This window comes from Thunnus thynnus, chromosome 19, assembly GCF_963924715.1.
Source record: "Thunnus thynnus chromosome 19, fThuThy2.1, whole genome shotgun sequence".
In the NCBI taxonomy this organism is placed as follows: Eukaryota; Metazoa; Chordata; class Actinopteri; order Scombriformes; family Scombridae; genus Thunnus; species Thunnus thynnus.
In genome coordinates this window covers 11,342,751-11,365,911 of record NC_089535.1, presented here as the reverse complement: position 1 = coordinate 11,365,911, position 23,161 = coordinate 11,342,751, and the positions used below count along the sequence as shown (strand labels likewise).

General features: G+C 39.1%; 2 protein-coding genes across 3 annotated transcripts; one reads left to right on the top strand and one right to left on the bottom strand.

Moving 5' to 3' along the window:
* The first annotated feature begins 4,957 nt into the window (after window positions 1-4,957).
* On the top strand, window positions 4,958-12,969 carry LOC137170605 (serine/threonine-protein phosphatase with EF-hands 2-like). Its single transcript, XM_067574099.1, has 18 exons — window positions 4,958-5,300; window positions 7,226-7,295; window positions 7,394-7,411; window positions 7,643-7,770; window positions 7,902-7,956; window positions 8,126-8,301; window positions 8,442-8,556; window positions 8,695-8,741; window positions 8,821-8,987; window positions 9,138-9,174; window positions 9,915-10,064; window positions 10,190-10,537; window positions 10,656-10,841; window positions 11,070-11,212; window positions 11,468-11,574; window positions 11,806-11,969; window positions 12,069-12,156; window positions 12,272-12,969. The coding sequence occupies exons 2-18, from the start codon at window positions 7,244-7,246 to the stop codon at window positions 12,454-12,456; spliced, it is 2,166 nt and encodes a 721-aa protein (XP_067430200.1). The 5' UTR covers window positions 4,958-5,300; window positions 7,226-7,243; the 3' UTR covers window positions 12,457-12,969.
* Window positions 12,970-13,894: 925 nt separating this feature from the next.
* Window positions 13,895-22,689, bottom strand: nup54 (nucleoporin 54). 2 transcript variants are annotated; one of them, XM_067574101.1, is made up of 14 exons: window positions 22,583-22,689; window positions 21,644-21,727; window positions 21,290-21,454; window positions 20,772-20,858; window positions 19,015-19,173; window positions 18,306-18,532; window positions 18,017-18,204; window positions 17,698-17,894; window positions 17,559-17,613; window positions 16,566-16,659; window positions 15,816-15,923; window positions 15,484-15,603; window positions 14,968-15,078; window positions 13,895-14,509 (listed from the first exon to the last, which is right to left on the bottom strand). In XM_067574101.1, exons 1-14 carry the CDS (start codon window positions 22,623-22,625, stop codon window positions 14,381-14,383), a joined length of 1,767 nt encoding a protein of 588 aa, XP_067430202.1. In that variant the 5' UTR covers window positions 22,626-22,689; the 3' UTR covers window positions 13,895-14,380. The 2 variants fall into 2 exon arrangements, with proteins under 2 accessions (XP_067430202.1, XP_067430201.1); XM_067574100.1 differs by lacking the exon at window positions 21,290-21,454.
* Window positions 22,690-23,161: the final 472 nt, after the last annotated feature.

Here is a 23,161-nt window from a genome sequence, read left to right as displayed (position 1 = left end):
ACATGGATAGATAGAGGGATATGACATGCAACAAAGGTTGGCTAGAATACAACTGCAGACATCGTGGTCACGTGGCGTACATCATAGTAACCAGTAGGCTACTGGTCTGGTGCACAACAAAAGAATTAACATACACTGTGCAACATACAGGAGTTGTGGGCTGCATTGCTCCATCAAAATGAGAAAAAAACTCTAGATATCTTGTGGATCATTTTATGCACATTTCCCCAGAATTCAGCCTGAAATATTTGGTATCCTGGGGGACTTTAAGATCTCATTATCATCATTAAAATAATCAAAGTTTGGCTGCCTGGCAGGCCTCCTCGGGGGTTTTTAGTACGGTAACCCTGATTCAGAGAAGGCACAAGCCACCAAAGCATCTGAAACATTAGTTCAGACACCTGGGAAGAATACAGCGAATGTTTTTAGTAGTAGAAAAACTAAAAACTATAACACAAGCTGTCAATTCGTGGGCAGTTATCAGTTTTCATTACAACTCCCATTTTTTGGCCTGACATGAAAGGCAGAAATCTCCATTGATAAACATAATAACAATATTATTCCTCTGCAGGAGTCATTCAAGGACAGGATCTGGAGGGAAGAAATGTAACACGGAGCAATAATAGGTACTGCAGGTGATGTTAATATCCGACAGCACAAAACGAAACCTGGCAGCGTTGACCGTTGTGTGAGCCAGCGAGGTTCAGAGACATGCATGGAATGATAACTTCAAGTCCTTGGGTGCCCTCTCTTCAGAGTGCTCATTCAGGCCTAAACTGGTTCACAGTAAAACTTTCCCATGTAGTCCAAAATACATATTTGTTTATTTTCATAAATGGTGACACACAAATGCATGGTACAAGATTTTCAATGTGTTCTTTTGCAGCTTATATAAGATGACAAGATGATTCTTAGATATAAGATGCAGAAGGTAAACATGCTGTACTTCGTGCACTAATCCAGTGAACTGTATAGAAAACATTAACTTTGCAGTAAAGGGCTAAAATAAACAGAACAAACACAGTATGTTTGTAATCTGGTGTCAAGTAACTAAGTCCATTCACTCAATAATTGCACATTAGTACAGTTTAGAGATATTTGAGTATTTCATTCCCTGCAACTTGTCACTTTTTGAAGTTTTGCGTTTGGCTGACCGGAGGACCCGCCTGGAAGTATTTTCCACACTGTCGCCATGTTAAGGTTGAGATTTAAAGATACCTTTAACATTTCTCAACACAAAAAACCTAAACAATAGGTTAATGTTAAGGCCATCAGTTTTAATTATTCCTCCTTTGATTTTTAGAAATAAAGTTTTCTTGTCAGTTTTTGATAGCGGTAGGCTAAGGAAGAGCATTATTTTGTGGGTGGTCTGCTGTCAGTGGGCTTCATTCCATTTCAAATTGACGCTGGTCGGTCGCAACTCGAATCCAAACACCACTATCTGTGTTAAGAAAAGGCATTTTATAGCCTGTGATTGTAAAATGTGAAGTTGCTCGTTTAATTTTATATTTCCAAGAGTATGTGGCTGAGGACATTTAATATGAAATCCAATGAGTCTCCCTCACTGAATATTGAGCCACGTCATGCAATAAAACTCTCCAACATTGTGTGTGCGTCTGTGTGTGTGTGCATCAAATCTTGTACCATGGCCATATAAACGGGATGAAGACGGGGTTATCAAACTGGACTTTGCATTTCACATTCCTGCACTTATCACTTTTATATACTTCATCAAACCGGACTTTAGACTGTGCATCGCATTCAACCTCGACTGTAACATAATTTAATTGTTTATGCACATGTCATAAATAATATTATGATGAAGGCTCCTCTTTTTCATCCTATTCCTACCTGTCTGTCATTATTCATAACATGAGGTCCAGTCATAGTTTTGACTAATAAGATCATAATGAATCATTTCTTCATGAGCTCTTTTAGAACACCAGCACATAAAGATAACACACATAACGAGCTATTTTTCTCATCATAACGAGTACCTTCCTTGTTATAATGAAAAAGTTTTCCTTTCATATCGAGAAACTGAACAAATATTTCTTTCTCATGGTGGCAGCAATACACTCCCAGAGAAAATAGTCCCCAACAAATGCAATATATTCCTGTAACATTTTCCTAAAACTACAATACTGTTATTTTAGGAAATCATTTAGATTTTTAAAAAAAAACATAAGTATATATTTGTGCCCCATTTTCAGTGGGAACAAATGGGATAGGAAGTAGAGTAGGGAGCTTATTTAGTATTGAGAAATAGATGAACATATTGTTGGTTTTGGTCATTTCACAGGATATGCTGACACTAAAAAAAGTATGATATTGTCAGCCACACACACACACACACACACACACACACACACCTGAGGTCACCGTGGGACAGCTTTAGACCTCTTTAAACCTTGCATGAATGAGCGGAGTCCTTGAGGATCAGACGTCTCTCACCACTTCCTTGTTGTATCACCGCTGGGAGTCACACCACCGGCAGCTGCACCTGGCTGAGATCACAAAGAACCTTTATACAAAGATGAAGAGCTGTGAAGAGGATGAATGGTGCACATGTTTCACAGGTAGACAACACAGAGAGGACAGTCTTGAATTGAGTTCAACAGGTTGTTTGTTTGAATGATGGTTATTTTTCATCAGTGTTTCATTTGATGTGAGTTTAATAAAAATGTAGCGGTTAAACAACAGAGAGAGATGCTACATTACCAGAGATTCAGCAATGGAAAAATATTACTATAAAGTAAATTTCACACTGCATGTTTGCACGCCAGGATGTAAATATGATTAGTCCAGATAGCAGGGGGACAAAATAATAGAAACACCTACTGTAACAATGTAATAAAATACATATTTGTGCATGAATATTGCTTTTGTAATGTTTTTAAAAAAAAAAAAAAAAAAAAAACTCTCAGAAGGATTTTTTACCTTTTGTGGCTGGAAAATTGTAGACTTGTTGTCTTAGATTACACTATATAGTGCAGTGTTTCTGTTTTTCGTCTTTTTATGTGTAACATATATGTATGTCAATATATATATTGGTGCTACAACAGTCCAATTTTAAAGTTTATCTCAGGTATCAGTTATTGAATTTTACCGTACATGGATCTCAATTCTTCCTTAACACATATTTAACACCTTTTAAATCAAGATAACTTGTTAGAAAAATACAAGCATGTGCATGAATCTCTAAAGAAGCGTACTTTTGAAAGTTCAAACCACATTCAGAGGAATGTGGTGGCTTAGCCATTCGTAACCTGCAGGGGTATTTTAATGCAACACAAATAAATACAATAATGACATGGTTGAAGGACAGAGCAGAAGCAAAGTGGCTGTTGATTGAGAAAGAATCCATACCAATATCCATAAAAACACTGAAGTATATAGACAAAAAGGATTGAACCAAACAGGACAGATAATATACTGCAGATATGCCGTAAACTCATTTCAGTCATTAGTCTCTAGATATGAATTGGTACAAAATCATTTTAATAAATATCTGCCAGTAAGGACCTATCTTTCTTTACAAAACCAAACTATTAAAGAAATGCACCCTTTAATTAGCTTTCTGATTAAAAAATCATGACAAGGTAATCAAAAACACTATAAATATATATATATATATATATTTCTTCTGGTGGATGTATTGAATTCTGAATGAATTGCAATAAAAGTATGAAAAAAGAATACTTGATGGTTTAAAGACATATTTTGTTTTTTTGTTTTTCTTAAATATCCCCCTAAACTGTGACTTTCTATTTTTTGCCTCAGTGCAGTTAAATAGGTCAACACAATGCTCAATGATGGAGATGTTAACTTGATGTAAAATGATGACCCTGGTTTCACTATCTACTGCAGTAATTCTCACTGGAAATAATGGATACAGGGAGATTTTATGAGCTGGATGAGAGGCACTGGATCAACTGATTAGGGTCTTTTCATGTATGTAGGTTTCATCAGTCTAAAGCCAACACACAGAAACCATGCAACCTTTATTCTTATAGAATTAGATATTTCTTAAATCATGAATGATTCATATATGCCATTTATGGTAGAAAGAACAGTATTTTGCAAAGTGGAAGTAAGGAATAGCAGAGAATAACATGTAGCTGTACAAATATGTTGTGTTTTCTACGCTTTGTATTTCTTGTGCAAAAAATGTCTATTATACCCATCTCTCTTTTGACAAAAGCAACTGCTTTCAGAAAATGAAGATAGAGGTTCATATAATATTTGAAAAAATAAAATATATATATATGTGTGTGTGTGTGTAATTTATTTATTTAGTTAGTTACATATACATATATATATATATAGAGAGAGAGAGTTATTACAAGAAGAAATAAAGAACAATATATATGTTCTGTTCACTACTAATTCTAATGCATATGTTGCTTGTTTTCACCTAATACTACATATACAAATTACCTAAAACCTACAGATATAATATTTTTCTTGGTGTTTTTATACCTATATGGCACATTTTTGCTCCAGTGCAATTAAAAATCAAACACCTGGGTGAGGTGGTGGTGATTGATACATTACCAGAAGACCCCAATCTTCCAAATCATAGAGTAAAATATTCATGCAATAGAGGGTTAATATGGTGTTAACATAATTATGTCCACCGTATGATTAAACTGTTTCATGCATGACAATAACCTGTCAGTAACCGTGTCTGTCTATTGTTCACTTGTAAGTTAATTTAATATGAATATAAGTTAATATGTCTGTATTTATTGAGTGTAAAAGGGTCCAGGCTAGCCAGTGGTCAGTTAACTGTTAACGGAGATAGAAAGAATATTGATGTCATTAGTTGTCATACGAGTCAGGATGATGACACAGGTCTTGAGCCGAGTCCAACACAACCTCCTTTCAAAACAGTTGCTGCCCTTTATCAGAGCCTTCATCCGTTTATTCAGCGTAGATACCAGCCGTAGTAAGGTTTAATCCTAATCCACTTTCATCTTGTTTTGTTTAAGTGATCACAAGGGCCTGCCTGAGACACTTGGCTCTGCTGTTCACAACGCTTTAGTGATGGCTGAGAGTGTGTAGCTGCCAGGTGAGAGGGAGGGGAAGTCCAATTACAACACAACAACGGCCGCTGGGACGTGTGCTACTCTGCCTAAGAAATGGAGAAGTCTGAGAGATAACGCATAACTTAATTCCTGATTCCACCCCTAAAATTGTAACAGTGTGGCTGGCAGGTTTGTGGAAAAAATGGCGAAGTTTCTTCAAAGGTGCTGAAGAAGTTAAGAGGAGTAATGAAGGACAGGTAACGTGTCCAGGTAAGATTTTTTTGGGCCAATCTGGCGCATTGTGCTTATTTGGCTGTGGATTGTTTTGTCTTTATAGGTTTGGTAACATTATTTGCTTTTAGTTTTCTTTTAGAAGTTTAATTAAGTGTACAAGTGCTTATTCTACCCAAATTTACACAGTTATGTTGTTAATCAGTAATTATACATAATTAGAATTGTTTTGTCAAATTATTTAGATTTGTTTATGTTGCTGTTGTTTATATGTCTTATGTAATTTTCACATATCAAAGTATTTTCAAATACAACAATAATAATAACAATGATAACTTTATCTATATAGCACCTTTCAAAAACAAAGTTACAAAGCCCTTTACAATAAAAACAGATAAATATGAATAAGATCCAAAACTTAAGATATCAACAAGATAAAATAATTTAAATAAGTTACAACAAATACCATCAGTTGAGAAAAAGCTAAAGATGACAGTGACTCTCAGGAGGAGATTTAAAAGATGACTCTGAGTTTGCCTCCCTGAGATCTGCAGGCAAGGAGCTTCACAGCTGAGAGGCCTGAACAGCAAAGGCCTGATCACCTTTATTGACAAGTCAAGATTTCGGAACCATCAGTAGGGCTCCGCTGGATGATCTCGAGCGGCGATCAGGCTCGTGGGGAGTTAGCAGATCACAGATATAGACAGAAGCCTGACCATTCAAGGCTTTAAAACAAGCGATACAATCTTAAAATCAATTCTAAACCTCACAGGTAACCAGTGAAGGGCGGCAAGGATTGATGTAATGTCGTCGCTTCTCTTAGTACATGCAGCGTTTTGTATTAACTATGGTCTTTGGATGTTTTGCCTACTGATACCAGAATAAAATACATTGCAAGTCAAGTTTGGAAGAAATAAAAGCATGTATGAGCTTTTCTAAGTCTGCAGAAGAAAGGAAAGATGTGATCTTGGTTAACTGTCTCAGTTGGACAAAGCAGGACTGCAACACTTTGTTCACCTGAGCATCAAAAGACGACTCAGGTTCAAAAATAGCATCTAGGTTGCGGGCCTCTTTACAGACATTATTAGATAAGGCATTCAGACTAGAGGAGAAATTGTTAACACTGCTAGTGCTGGGGCCAGAGGGGGTAATTATAATGATTTCTTATTTGGAGTCATTAAACTTCAGGAAATTTTTGGACATCCAATTTTTAATTTCAGCAAGGCAGGGCATAATACAAGAAACATTGGTGGTACCAGGCTTTAACGGGACATACAATTAGATGTCATCTGCGTAGCACTAGAAATCAATGTCATGTCTATGCATGATTTGCCCCAGGGGTAGCATGTATACAGTGAATAAGAGGGGACCCAAAATAGACCCCTGGGGGACCCCACAAAAGAGAGGCGCACAAGAGGAGGATATCTTTGATAAAAATGGTAGCTTGGAGATGGGTCTAAAATTACTTAAAACAGAGGGATCTAAAGAGGGCTTCTTTAACAGGGGGTAAACAGTGACATGTTTAAAATAGGAAGGGAAAATGTCAGTAGACAGAGCAATTAATAATGGCTAAAATATCTGGACCAACCGTCTGAAATACAGGTTTTGAAAACCAAGTGGGAATGCGGTCTGAAGGGCAGGTGGATGATTTTAAAAGTGCAACAATGTGTTCCAGGGTTGACAGAGACTTTTCTGGGGTGGTTTAATGTTGAAGGTGGGCAGAAGTCAACAATTCAATGTTAAAGTGCTGCCGAATCTCCACTATTTTGCTACAAAAGTAATTAAGAAATTCTTCGCATCTCACTGGGGAAGATTCAACTGTGTCGTGCAACAGATAAAATACCCAAACGTGTTATATTGTGACCGTTTTCTATATTGAGATCTGTTATTGAATTGTCCACAGGTTGCAAAAACAAGGTCAAATATCTCAGACTCACACATGAAAGTATCTTTGTCTTTTACAGCGAAAACTGCAAAGGGCCATGGGATGTGGCATGGGAAAAAGAGAACCACCGCTGAAGAAATGTAACAGAGGTATTGTTTGAGTGAATAGTCAAGCTTAAAAGTTTTAAAAGAAATGCTCCTTTTTATTGCAATAATTTAATGTAAGTGTCTTTTTTTGTCATTTTTAGTGAGCTTCTCAGTTCCAGGTAAATATCTGTTTTACTCCATCACATCTGTGCACTTTACAGCTCGTGTTCAACAATTATCAGTGTCTGATAACTTTTGCAATCTTTATTAAATTTTATGCACTCTATGAAGCTGCCACTGGTGAGTCTTTTGGTCTGGATCTGACAGAGTGAATGAATGCACTGGTAGTAAAAAAAGAGTAAAAGATCATAGTTATGATTGGGTACTTCCTCTTCTCTTCCATCCTTCAGCAATGAGAGCAGCGTTGCTGATCCAGCGCTGGTACCGTCAGTATGTTGCTCGGCTGGAGATGAGACGCAGGTGCACGTGGAACATCTTCCAGTCTATTGAATATGCAGGAGAGCAAGACCAGATCAAGGTGAGCTCATACAGTTTTAGGAAAAAGGTTTGCACAGAATAAATATTGATTAATCATGTTTGTGGCTTTTCCTCATTTTTTTTTACTCATCTTTTCTTTGACACTACAAATTCTCATTTCCCTTCTTGCAGCTCTACAATTTTTTTGGCTTCTTGATGGACCATTTCACCCCGGCCAGCAGCGAAAGTAAGACACTGCTTCTCAACTCCTGTTTAATTCACTGACTTGTAGGTTTTATAAGATTACTGACAGTGAGCTTATCTAAGCTCACCCAGTCTGCTCCCCCCGCTGAGAAACGTAAAGGAGGCTTTCCCTCACGATACTGATCGACTTCCCTGCCTTGCCTTTAATTTAGGAAACCTAATATCTCACATCTTTCGTGAGAATGAAATCTGCCGTGACACCGAATGGGAGAGATATTTTTGCTACAAGAGTATTGAGGTGCCTGACGGCTACACCGGCCCCCATCTGACCTTCCCCTTGACCTTCTGTGGGGTGTCGAAGCTGGTGGAGGCCTTCAAGCACAAACAAGTAGGTACAGGCAGGTGTGCTTTTTTTGGAAGATAAAGCACACTGATGGCAGATACACAAAGTAGACAAAATCTGTGACAGGAAGGCTTAGTGTGTAATGTTTACCTCAGTTTGTTCATACCTGTTTTTTTCCCCAGTAGCAGCTCCATGCTCGGTATGTTCTGCAGATTCTTGGCGAGACTTGGAGACTTTTAAGAATTCTTCCAAATATCAATCATGTCACCACCTGCCATACCAAGGAGATTACCATATGTGGTACGCAACACCAGTCATTTCCTGGACATATTTCGCTCTGATATTTTCTCATACATCCTTTTTATTGCCCTGGAAACACTCGACTGTTTCTCATGCAAAATGCCAACAAATATTAATGGGTTATTTGTTCCTTCTTAGGAGATTTACATGGACATCTTGAAGATCTGCTGTTGATATTCTACAAGGTACAAACAATATGTTAATCCCCATATTGTCAGCCAGGATAATTCACTTTAACTGACACCATTAACTTAACATGTGCAGAATGGTTTGCCGTCTTCTGAGAAACCATATGTCTTCAATGGAGACTTTGTGGATCGTGGCAAAAACTCCTTAGAGATACTGCTCATCCTGTTCGGGTTCCTGCTGGTTTACCCCAATGATGTCCATCTGAACAGAGGGAACCACGAGGACCACATAGTTAATCTGAGGTACAGTGGGCTTGGCTCACAGCCCGCACACTTCTTTTTTCTTCTCTAAGTCCCATTTAGTGGCTTATTCTGCCAGTTTGCGTTTTGTAAATTTGGTCACACATTAATGGATTTTCACTAATCTGCTGATTTATTGTGTGCTTTTTCCAGATATGGTTTCACTAAAGAAGTTCTGGGAAAATACAGGGTAGGTCTTGTTTCTTATTGTTACTACTGTATTAATATCTAAGCCTCATTTTATTTTTGTTATATATTTATTGTTGGGTTGTTAAACCTATAGAAATGTATTTGATTATAAAAGCGCATCATATGTTTTGTATGTAAAACCATAATTAGCAAAGTAACCAGTAGCTATAGTTTTCAGATAAATGTAGGGGAGAAAAAAGTAGCATAAAATGAAAATATTCAAGTTAAGTACCTCAAAAGTACAAGCACCTACCTGCATAAATGTACTAAGTTACATTCCACCGCTGCCTCTTTCTAATCTCAATGAACAAACCACGTGCACTTCTATTTTTACCTCATTCAAGCCAGCATGTGTAAAAGTAACCTTCAGCATGTAACTTCTTCAGTTCGCGTGATGTGGCCACTCCTTGAGAAGTTTTTTTTAAAAACTAAAAACAATTTGTCTGCCAGCAGCACATTGATATACCAAGTCTGACTCCCAGCATGGGGTATGAATCATGTCGGCACATGTTCATCAACTGGCACTAAGTGACTATGGGTTAAAGGATAAGGCTGGTCATATTTTGTATTTTTCATATTGTCAACAAATCCCAATGAAAAAAGCATAGTAAATTGAACCAAAACTCAATGCAATTCATTTTCAGTGCCAATGAGCTTCATTGTTGTCCAAAAACTATTAAAAATACATCAATAAGCCACACTGTTGCACTGGATGATCAAGTTTGTGTTAATGGTCTGCAGATGCACGGCAAAAAGATCCTAAAGCTTCTCCAGAAGATCTTCAGCTGGCTCCCTCTGGCCACAGTGATCGATCACAAGGTGCTGATTGTGCATGGAGGGATCTCTGACACGACAGACCTCAACATAATAGCCAGAGTGGAGAGACACAGTGTAAGAGAGGCCTTCAGTATCAATGAGATGACTCTATTTGGGGCATTGTACATCCAGAACTAGTATAAAATATCCAAAATGCATCTGTATGTGTATTTCATCTTTGTGTTTTTGATTTTGTGCAGTATGTGTCGGCCCTCAGGCCTCCTAAGCTGAGCCACCGCACTGTCAACGGCAGTAAGACTCAGACAATGAACGGCAGGAACACGGAGTCCGGTGGAGCGGCGGCAGGCCGGCGTCGAGTGTGTTCTCTGACTTACCAAAGCTCAGCCCTGGCTCACAGGCACGACCTCCCACGCCGCTCGCTCCACAACCTACCCGTGAGCAGCCAACTCAACTGCTCGTTGGAGAAGGAGCTGAAGAGGAGGCGCAGACTGGCTGGATTTGACCAGTTGTACAGAGATCTGAGCAAGTCTGACTCTGACTCTGACCCCGAGTCTGGAGACGAAACAGATCAGCATGAGTGGAAACAAGTAAGTGATGGAGAAGAAACTGGATCTCAGTAGTTGTTGTTTTAGCAGGTGTTCAACTTGATTTAATGCTGTTTGGTGGGTTAAATAACTGAAAAGGATCACTGATTCATCCTCCCAGATAGTGGACATGTTGTGGAGTGACCCTATGCCTCAAAACGGCTGCACTCCCAATGAGGTGCGAGGCGGAGGCTGCTACTGGGGGCCAGATGTCACGGAGGAAGTGCTGGGAAGACACAACCTCCAGCTTCTCATCCGCTCCCATGAGTGCAAACAGGATGGCTATGAATTCTGCCACAACCGCAGGGTGAGCACAAAAAGACAGAGACAAGAGTTTAAGGTGGAATACTGATTATAGAAACAAGCACTTTTGAGTAGTTTTGTTAAGAAACACTGTAGTCGGATGATTGTAAGAACATGAATCTTCTCATTTAAGCATGCAGCCTATTAATGTTTCCCCCTATTAGCATCAATTAATAATCAACAAACTGAATTTACACTGAATTACAGCTGTCTTTTTTTAAAAAAAATCCAGGTACTGACTATATTCTCAGCATCTAACTACTATGAGGAGGGCAGCAACAGAGGAGCCTACATCAGAATGGGACCTGATCTGGTCCCCCACTTCATTCAATATCAGGCCAGCAGGACATGCAGAGAGCTCACCCTGAGACAAAGGTATATACTTTGAAAGTGAAAGTACTAAGAAAAACATTCAAATCTATGTCCAAACATCATTTCAGCAGTCAAAAAAGCTTTGAATGAAGAAGAATTGAGAAATTATTTAAGATATGACCAGATTCAAGTGAAAGAAAACACACAAATAGGCACACAAATTACAATTTGCCATTAATATCATTTAGTTAAAAAATTTTTCCCAGATTTATACACTTAAACGAGTATCTGTGTTTTTCTCTACCTGTTCTTTGTCAGTGTCGGCTGGACAGAGAGATCAGCTCTGAGAGCTCTGAGGGAACAACTGTTTGTGCATAAGTCAGATCTCATCAGTGCCTTCCAGGAGTTTGATCCTAACAACACAGGTACTTATCAGCTGAAGATAAAAGACCTAAAAAAAAATCCAGTATAAAAGGCAAAGTACGCAAACACCAGTTTCAGCTTCCCACTGTTGCAATTATTACTCAATTTACTAAATCAGTGCATGTTTAGATGACCTGTTACACACCACAGAAGATTGTTCACCACCATCTAGTGGTTGTGTATCAGAGTCAATTACCCATAACTCCTCTACTTCTTCATGTCTCGTGTCCCAGGGATGATCTCTCTGAGTCACTGGGCCAGTGCCACAGAGAGGGTGCTGAATCTGGGTCTGCCCTGGAGGGTGCTGCGCCCGCAGCTTGTCAGCAGCACTCAGCATGGCATGGTAGATTACCAGCAGTGGATAAGGGAGTTATCCATCACTGAGCCCAAACTAGAGGTGTTTCTTCTTTTCTTTTGTTGTCATCCTGTTCTTCTACCCCTCACATGCAAAGATGAACATTATGGTTAAATAAATAATTTGCATCTTTCCTGACAGATCTCAGACACCAGCATCCTTGAGACTATGTACAAAAATCACTCTAACCTGGAAACCATCTTCCGAATCATAGACACAGATAACTCAGGTCAGTAAGCAGCTTAATGTGGATCCTAAACACTAGCTCAATGCCTCTCTTTCCTTTTTCCTATCTATACACAACACCTTTGCACTAATTTTTCCTCTTTTATGTCTCCTTCCAGGTCTGATCTCCTTCGAGGAGTTCCGTCAAACCTGGAAACTCCTGAGTTCGCATCTTAAGACAGAGATCAGCGACGAGGCCATTGCAGACCTGGCCCAGAGCATCGACTTCAACAAAGACGGAGGTATTGACATCAATGAGTTCATGGAGGCTTTCCGTCTGGTGGACCTCTCTGCACACATGTAGACCTGGAGCGGCGCCATGTTAGAGGTCTCTGCTCATCTGCTGCATAGAAAATCAAAACACTGTCTGTCTGTGGAAATCTGAATGGTTAGCAGTATATTATCTATTTGACTGAGTGAGGTGACAGATGGAGCTGCAACACATATTTTCTACCTCTTAGATTTTGGGCTCTTTTTTAAAAAACTTTTTTTTATTGAACTTAAAGAAGTTTAAGGTGTACTGGAAAGATTGTGTGTAATTTAATGCACACCTGTTACGTTATACATATAAAAACATCAAGCGTGCGATACTGTCTTGGTCTTTCATGTTGAGAATGTCCTACAGTAGTTAAGCATAAAAGGTCAAGAGTGTTTTCACCTTTCTAAGAACAGTTTGTAATAAATCGAGTGCTGTAAAGACCTGAGATGTAGATATGAATATGGAGGAATTAACAGGCAAAGCTTCCAGCAGTCTGTGAAAGCTTTATTGTCTTCATAATATTTGAATGGGTAATAAAACACAGTATCAAAAGTAAAAGCTCTGAATCCTGAGGAATGCTCCTTTTTGGTGTTTGTTAATCATTACTGTCAGTATTTTCATCTTGTAGGTGATCTTCATTAAGAACGTTTTACATGCAAAGTGTTTCCCTGATATGCTCTCAACAGCTGTGCAGCACCACACATTGTACATAATCACAACAAACACAAACCACACACACACTTTCTCTGCTTTGAGAAGTTTACTGGAGCCACTGGTGAGCGAATGGGAACTATTAATATACTATATCCAATTAAAACAGTTTATATTTCCTGTGTTGAGGCATTTCATTATTTGACATTAATACAACTACAGCTATCTGAGCCTCCAGAGCCCTTCCAGTATCAAAAGCTCCTGGTAAACTAACACACACAACTATGAATATGAATAAACATATCTGACCGCTGCTAGAAAAAATCCTAGGGAAAACACATATTCTGCAGAACTAGCGATCGTAGTGATCAGTCACTACTTCCACACAGGTGAAAGTTAAGAGTATTTCTCTACTACCTGTGCCTTGTTAAACATTATACAATTCAGACCCTTGGGATATGGGTGACCCTACTGAGGGGACATGAGGGGATATAATCTGTCCGAAAGCAGCTTAATCAGTTCAACTGCCAATCAGTCTTTCATCCTTATGGGGATGTGAATCCAGGACATGAATCCTATCAACTCAAGCCCTGCTTTGATGAGATGTTGGAAAAAGCTTGTGTGAAGAGGTAAACACAGGGAATCTGAGATGTCCCATTTAAGTAGCACCTCGATAAAACTGTATGTAACCTGTAAAAAACCAGTAAAAGACACAACAGGAGACAGATGGACAGGCAAGAAGTTCAGGCATAAATACAGAAAGCAAACACTGGGAAATAAGACCACCTTTATAGTATATACATACTGTTAGTAAAGAGATGCAGTGGAGGACTTGTTTTAAATGTAAATGAAATTTTAATAATAGTCTAACAACAGCATAAAAAAGAAATACAAAGATATATTTACAATGTATTCAATCACAACACACTTTCAATCCCACAACTTGTTAACATGTCAATCTCATATCCATAATCTGATTTGACATAAGGGAAGCGAGCTATTATTAGACATGTCGAGTCTTTGCATTAAGCTTTCTATATCAGTCCAGAAAGCACAGATTAACCAGTCATTGTTTTGCTGGTACAGATACTGAGGTAAAGTCCTGATAAACCTGCCGAAATGGTGATAAAGAGAGTTTATTTTTTCCAACATGTTCAGATGCTCCTGTGATTAAACCTAAAGGCAACAGATTACTTCAAGATTAATCCAATATCAAGACAAAAAGGACATGTCGACTCTTCGGGGGTGTCGCTTTTCAGAGGATTTATATTGAGAATAAGAGAGTCTGAGCATATGTATGTGTGTTTGTAGGGTAGACTCAGCTCAGGATGCCTCCTCTCATGTGTCCGCTGTCGCTCAGTCCGTGCTCTATGAGTTTGATGTCTTCCAAATCATCCTTGATGACACTGATTAAATGACTTAAACCATCCTGCTGCTGTTTCAAGTGCTGAAAGTGAGGAAAAGGTGTTTTAGTAATTGGCAAAAATCTTTTTAAAGACAGTTATGAAGATCATTTCCATCTTTTTTTATTGATATCCTGAAAATTCGACTAAATCTCAAAATATATTTCCACCATGTTTTCTATGTTATTTTTTACAGTTTGTGGTTTGACTGGCGCTTATCTCTTTGCAACCGCTTCTTCTGAAATGGTTTAATGGCCCTGACTGTAAAATAGCACCATCAGCTGTTTATGTTGACAAAACAACTCCAAATACTTACAAAAACAGCAGTAGATAGAAACACACATTAATTTGACTTTTCATTTGCAGATATTCTGAAGCTTCAGTTAAAATTTGAGCTAATGTCAGAGGTCATTATTCAGTGGTTGGTCTGGAGCCACACTAGAAACACTAACACGGATATGTGAAAATAAGATGTACTGTGTGTAAATGTGCCAACTCTCACTTGTTTGATTTCTCTGAGAAGGTCTGCGTCAACACTGTAGCGCTCTTCTGATCTCACGGCTCCGAAGTGGTTCTGCATCCGGATTTGGGACATCAATTCGTTCAACCGACCCTGAGAGACACGACAACACAAATACTGTAAAAAATACTTGATAAAGGCTTTACCTCAAGTAGTAGTTTGATCTCTAACAGCAGCCGAAAAACACAACTTGTGATAATTCACAAACACAATCAGATCCCAATAAGTCTTGGCTAAATAAGGATTGTAAAATTAAAATATTCAAGCCTAAATGATTAAAGAAATAACTGCAGTATCACAAACGTCATTTCTAAATACTGTTTTTGTTTCCTGAATTACTAATCAAAATCTAAATCCTGTAAATATAGCATTTGAAACATGTGATAAAGCCATATTATCCTGATTTCGAGGTTTAATAATCCTGCTTAATGAATGGAAAACAACGAGGATTTCTGGCAGCGTTACTGTTGTGGTTTAGACACGAACACAGAAACTTACCTTGAACTGTGTGGGGGCATTGAGTTCAGACTGAATAGTGTCCAGCTGCACTCTGAGATGCTCCTCATCCACTTGGATTGCGTAACCACTTTTCCTCTGGATCTCCTGTTGGATCAACACCTGCCAGGAAAATAAGGGAGGAAGTGTGATAAATATAAATAATTACTGGGGCAGAAACGATAAAGCAGGGAAAGACACAGACATTGCCAGGTCATTCATTCAAAGTTTATGTAGATGGTATTCATCACAGATCATTTCAACGTTCTTGAAAAAGGAGAGCGAGAATCCTACGATACATTTTCATTTCGTAAAGTTAGAAAAGCAACAGTTACCTGCAGCACCCTGTGAGAGAGATCCATCAGCTTCCTCTTGTACTGGGCAATCTTGGCCACTGTGGTCGCCTGGTTCTTCTGAAGCTCACTGATGTCATTTGAGACAATCTGCAAGTTTATATATGTGTGAGTGAAAACAGGAAAGCTGAAAATTGTTCACGTTTTGCCTTAAATTAGATTTCAAGGGTTTTTTTGGACCCGTTAAGCTGTAAACAATGTTTGACCTGTTACCTTTCGTTAGAAATCTTTAATGTTTTTGTCTTTTTTAATAGTTTGCTCAACAAATACTAAGACCAATAGATTTATAGTTTCACATCTGGCAAGTCTACTGTTCATGAGGATTTCAAACTTCCTGAGTTTGGGTAAAAGACTTGTGACATTTGATGTCAATATAAGGTAACTGCTTTTAATGGTGGTCCAATTTGGAAATGTGTATGTTTTGCTTCCTCACATGATGTATATAACCTAGAAATCCAAACAGAGCTTAACGGAGAAAACGACTTCTAAATGTGAAGAGTATTACTAGTTTACAGTGTTGCTACTGTAAGATGGTTTTAAAAAGATCCACTTGCAGCTGTCCTGCTGGCAGCGAACATGAATTGGACATCTGTGTACTCTGTCCTTGACACCACAAAATCTGTTTCAAAATTCCAATGTTGATAATCAGAGGGCACTGTGCCCATGTCCTTTTTTTTTTTTTACACTTAGTGAACTCAGACTAGAAAGAACAGCAGCAGTGTTTTCACTTACATCCACTCTGGTCTGGTGCTGTTTGGTCATCTGCTCCTGGATCTGCAGCCTGCGAAGCAGCTCCTTAAAACCCACCATGGGCACAGGGATTAATCTGGAGAAAAACATGAAAACTTTAATGACAGTAAGCCACAGAAAATGTAGCTGCAGTTTTTATTGACTTTTGTAAACAACAAACAGTCAGTAAAAGCTGTGGTATAACAGGCGCTGGTCAGGGAACTTCTTTATTCTTTTTATTTAAAGAATGAGTGTAATGTGGTCAAATGTCTAAATCAGTTTGGGAAATTAAGTGTGTTAAGCTTAATTATGATCATTGTTTTGTAAAAAACCAAACACATCTGACGTGGTCATGCTATCTTTGCCCAAAAAGTTGCCTCGGAAGTAGATCTCTATGCAGTTAGCAACCGCTAATCCACTAATCCAGGACGCTCATTTCTGCTTTTCATTGAACTCAGAGAAAAGTGTTTTGTGCTTTGGGAGATGTGTGCTGCATGTCCTGATGCATGTTGTTTCACCTGAGTCACTTTTCTCCAATCTGTACAATGGAGGTGACGAGTATAAAATTATCAGAATGGCCACAATTATGAAAATAAGACCCAAGTTGAAAAATACTGGAATTTCTATTTAACTTTGTAACATATTTCCATCATTGGAAAATATAAGCTGTTGTATTTATTGGTACAGTAAAGCCGCAGATATACTCCTGAGCGGACACATACACGGACGTGTAGTAGTTGTATTTATACTACTTTCTGGAGGCTGCTTGGAGGACGTGTTCCACACATGCCCAGTAGATCGGTGTCCTCAGGAAAACAGCATTGTGCTGTGCGGTCACAACAAATTGGAGGTACGTGGATGTCCACACAGAGCCTACACGTACACCCTCTAATGATGAAATTTATGTCATGCCTACCCTAACATACTTGCGGACACAGAAGGTATAATTTCAGCTTAAGTTTCAAGTCTAAAAAAAGATGTTCTAAACCAACTTACTTCTCTGGATCAGGGTTGTCCACCTTGGCCTGCTCCCAAATGATAGGGTCCACTCCTAGTGAGGAGTGACAACATCTTTAATTACATCTTTAATTAAATACCAACAATCTGTTGAATTCAGCGAGAGGATGACACAAACCTGCAGGGGCATTTTGCAGCAGCTGCTTGAGCTGTGCTGGAGAGAGCTCTGTGCGTGTGACGGACATGGCCACCCCAAGCTGTGTGAGCTGGACCTTGATGTTGGCCTGCTCCAGATAGCTGAAGAGAGTGGTGGCGGGGATCCTCTTGGAGGTTCCATTAGGAGAACGCTCCACCACGTAGATGATCACCTCTGTCCTGAGAGAAGCAGGAGGACAGGTGAAGAACAACTCTCAGTATTTATTGCAATATATGACATTAAATCACCAGGAAACCAAGTGTGTAGATGTACCACTGTATGATATGTTAGAGAAACTTACTGGTCGTTTGGCAGGGCTTTGACACCGTCTACATTGACAGTGAGTGTCTGGTTGCTCCCCATGATCTTGTGGATGGACTCCACCAGCTGCTGCTGCTGAGCTCGCACATCGGCTTCCTTTTTATTGAGAACCAAGACCACTAAACCATCTTCATCTTTACTAACTGGGACGCAGCTATATCCCACCGCCTAGGAAACACAAGGAAGACACAGACGACTGCTGTTTGATATTCAAAGTCAAATGAACCAACCAACACTTCCAACCACTGTACTGAACTATCCACCGTTACCTTGAACCTGCAGAATGGGTTCTCCTGAGTGAAGTCCACAGGTGGGTTGTTGTTGCTGTGGTAGCCCTTCCCGGTGCCCCAGTAAGCCTGCAGCTGGTTCCATTTAGCTAGGATGGAGTCTCGCTCGTCTCCTAACAGGGTGGGGGCTGACAGAGCAGTGACCTGCTGGTAAAGCTGGGTGGGCTGAGCCTGACCCTGTTGCTGGGCCTGCTGGCTGAACAAGCCTCCTGGGAAGGTGAAGTAGAGGTCAGATTGTCTCTTTACATTTTATCAAACACCTGCTCTGGCTGCACACTGTCGGACTAGTGATGATGTTTAGGCTGAAATCTGTAACTTTCTGATGGGTTTCAATCTCTGGAGCAGTGAGAGGTGTATAGCAGAGTTGTTGTGGAAGATTGTGTATAAGCCTCTGCAAAAACACAACGCTGCTGGGCTTCTGCTTGATTTTGAAATGGGGGAAATACTAACATGATGTGAAACTCATTGTTTCCAAAATGCTGGCTGTGTTTCAAACCGACTGTCACACAGGACAGGCTGATAAATGTTTCCCTAACCACGGATAATGTGCTTGTTTCCTCAAAAAAAAAAAAAAAGTAATTTACTAATGAAAAACACATTATGGATATCAGCTTTAGTGTTCTGCAACTGTCCCAGCCATGATTTTCTAATGAAAAAACTAAAACTGACATGTGGAAATAAGGGCTCTCACCTTGCTGCTGCTGAGTTGGTTGGATATTAAAGCCTCCAAACCCACCCAGGCTAGTTGTTCCTAATCCAGTTCCAAATCCTGATGTCCCAGCAGCGGCCCCAGTGCCAAGCCCAGAGGAGAAACCAAACCCTTTGTTCTGTGTGTTACCAAAGAGCCCCCCTAGACAGAAGAACACAGTGAGAAAATATCAACTACATTAACTCTATTGAATATCATTTAAATCTACAGTGACTGGGAGAGAGATAAGAAGGACTTGTGTTATGGTGGAGTGAGGGAGACATCTAGTGGCAGCTATGTGTTGGCATTTCAACACAAAGCTGAGTGTGCTGCAGTATGCAACACAACAGTGTTAGGTGTAAAGTTCAGAAGACTGATAGATATTACTGAAATGTTTTCCTACTCTTCCATTGTTTCAACCATTTCTATTTCTTTTTGCTGATTCGATGTTTACACTGTAGGTATGTACATTGTTAGGTGGTTGGTGGTTAGTGATAATTAGTATAATTCATGCTCTTAAATTGATGTTTCTTGAATATTTTTATCCTCAATTGTTATTAATCCAGGTCTACACCAGGATTCGTGCAGGACTCAACTTAAAAGGACCGTTTCGCCAATTTTCAACCCCATCTCTAGCTATATGAATTCGGGATATAGTGTGAAAAATGCCTGCAGTTTGGATTTCTAGTCTCTGTCTCTGGGTAGTTGGGGGGGTGCTCGAGATGCCGCTTAAAAAGAAAACTTCCTTGTTATCTTCGCTTGTATTGCAAACTAGCTCTGTTTCCAACAGTGAAAATGGCATCCCAAAATATTTATAGGACATTGACAGAAATAGCCACTTGCAATTGTTGCAATATTTGGCACCTGGTATGGGAGCAGGAGCAGCGTGTGACTGCTGGAGAACAGCGGTGAGTTAAAAAAGTAATGATGTTTTTTTGTTCTCTCACAGGCTGCATCAGTGATGGACTTATTTAGCAGCTGAAGTCTTAATTAAGAACCACTGTGAGCATGAGGAACACTTACCACCTCTTCTCACTAGTGATTTCTCTACATTTTCTGAATTTCCTCATGTATTAGACAGAAAACTCTTTTGCCTCCTTCATGAAGTCCAACAGCACACAAGCATAGAATGACAAGACATTAAGATGGGACTCACTGTAATTTTTTTTTTTACTGGATATTCATAATAGGGAGGATGGTCTGATTTTGACAATGTTTTTTTTTTTACCTGTGCCACAAGGGGACAAATTGATTTTTATAGACTGACCTGGCACGAGACGAATCTTAACGTAAAATGAGCTCATAGTTTAATAAACTGAATTTATTTTCTTTCTGCATACGAGATGATAATACATCAATTACAGTGATCTAATCAGGCACAAGAAGACATGCCTTTAACTCCTCTCTATGCGTGTTTAACCTTGTGCTGCTGCAGGCTTTACATTAAATCAATTCAGATTAACGTGTCCAATATCAGACTTGTGCTGTGTTGGAAGTTTAATGGAAATGTTACTATGTCCGGCCTATTAAGGCTGTCCTCAGACTCTTATTCAAATATGAGACCAACATGTAAAGTTGCCATCATATTTGCATTATGGTGTCTGAAAGGGCCTTTAGTTGGCGAGGCTGCCAATGAACTACTTCTGCTTTAAAGCAAGTGCTGTGTGCATGTTGTCTGTCCTGCACATAAGCATAAATGGCAGAGAAAAGAAGGAAGAGTTCATATTTTCTGTTAATAATGAAGCGGTTTTTCTACTGACCTGCGGTGTTGGTGGGAGCAGCAAAACTAAAAGTGGAACCTGGTGCAGCAGCAGTTGTTGTAGTCGTCCCAAAGCCACCAAACGTGCCTGAGAAACACATCGTGACAAATGAGATAAAGGAAATGGCAAAGAGGTGAAGATAGATAAATGGAGGAAAGAGAATAATTAAATCACTGATTTTTTTGACATATAGTAGAAGAGAAAAATCCTGACGGAGCATTCAACATCAATAAAAAGGACAACAATTGATAAGAAATCTATCATTTCAATCAAGCATTGTTCTTCTGTCTTACAAAGAAGGTGAAAATGCACTAGCCTTGTATAGGGATCAAATGAGATGAGTGCATAATTTAACATTTTGTCTCCTCATGCAAATGGAAACAACAATGCATGATGTTTTGTGAGACAAATCAACATGAGAGATGAAGAAGCACTGCACCACATAGATGTGAAAATGGATGAAAATGTGTTTTTACAGACAGACTGTACTGATTAAATCAATCACAAAGGTCATCTACCTGTGCTAGCCAGGCTATTACCAAAATTGAAAACAGTGCCAGTGGTGGTTGCTGTACCAAAGCACCCCACATTAAAGCTGACTGCTGCTGGGTTGGCATTTAAACCAAACCCCCCAAAACTAAACCCACCAGCCGTGGTGTTTCCAGCTCCCAGCCCCCCAAATCCTGCAGCCAGTGGAGGCAGGCAGCAAGAGAGAGAAAATGACATGGAGGAGTCAAATGACAGAAAGTTAGGCCTGGTATGGTCTCATTCATTGTAAAAACAGTCTTCAAGTGCTTTTAAAGAGCCAGGACTAAATAGGAAAAAAACAAAACAATACACAGCTACATGTCTGCATAACAGGTGTATCGTACCAGTGTTGGTGGAGCCAAAACTAAATCCTGTAGCTGGTGCAGCAGCAGTGGTGGTGGCAGCCCCAAAACCAGGGGCTGTAAGAGCTACGAAGACAAAGCAGAGGCAAAATAGGCCGTCAGTTCACAATACATACAATTAGATTTGAATACAGGCATACTTAAATATAGCCAACACAATTTTATGCATAACTTGGCTTTGTCTTAGTAAGTAAACAAAAGCCTTAATATCCAACAAAGAAGTCTCTCTTCTTAGTGTTTACATAAGTCACATAACATAATTTATGTGAAATATTTATTATAATTATTATTTATTTATGTAATTTGTGCTGGTAAGATGATTTGGGGTGTAGACTATGTCGAGCTCTTGTAAGAAGGGTTGAGTTAAGGTTTAGGCTACTTTTTAAATATGTTTTATATATTATCATCACTTACCCAAAACTCGAAAATAGTATTAATGCAGTAAATATCAAATTAATCGTTAACGCTCAGTGTAAATGAATACAGCGTGTTTCATGTGTGTAAAGTTTGGTAAATGTATTTGTTATATTCCTTTATTTTGATCCCATGAACCTGGAAGTGCTTTCTTTTCAAAAGACGCTTAGACGCATGTAACACTGACAGAAAAATGGAAACTGTAGAAGTCATTTGTACAAATGACCATTAAACAACAACTGAGCTCTGTTTCAGTATCATTAAAACGACTGACAAAATATGAGGCATAACTGCTAATTAACTGCCTCAGATATGTGAAGTTTAGCACATGAGGTTTATCGTTAGCCGGTAGCTTAACATAACGGTAGCTCGGTGTGAGCTGTCAGCTGACTATTTATAATTTGTGCTGATATAAACACACCAAACCAAAGGTGTTTTGAACAATTTTCATGTGGCGTATTTCCAGGCTCCTTAAAATACTCCCAAATTGAATAAAAATGTCCTTACTTGCCGCTGTGTTCGTCGTAGCGCCGCCAAAACTGAACGCCATGTTGGTTGACTGTCAGTTCTTCTTCTTCTTCTCCTTCTTTAGAGGTCGTTATCATCCAACATAACGGCGCATTATCGCCACCTGCAGTCTGGACCAGAGACAAGCAGTTACTACAAAGATCAGACAAAATATTAACATCTCATGTAAAATAACTTAAAGGATAGGTTCACCATTTTTTAAGTCTGTCTTAAAACATCAGTCAGGTGCCCAAATGAACACTGAAAGAGGTTTTCCTCACTGTAATCATTAATCCTGTTCATACTGGCTATTAAAAGATCACTTTCAAATGCACTTTTAATGGAAATGATAGATATCTGTCACATTAACAGTCTTTTTAACATCAAATTCCATCTTTGTGTTTCCTCAGACAGTGTTTCCCTGTCGAGCACTAAAAAGACTGTCTACTTGATTTGACTCATTTGAACAGCTCAAGATTCATATTAGCTTCAGATAAATTTTTAAATACATTTTTGCACAGAAGGAGGCTTGTTGATTACTCAGATTGTAAGTGCATTATGAAGGGATTTTCTAATGTC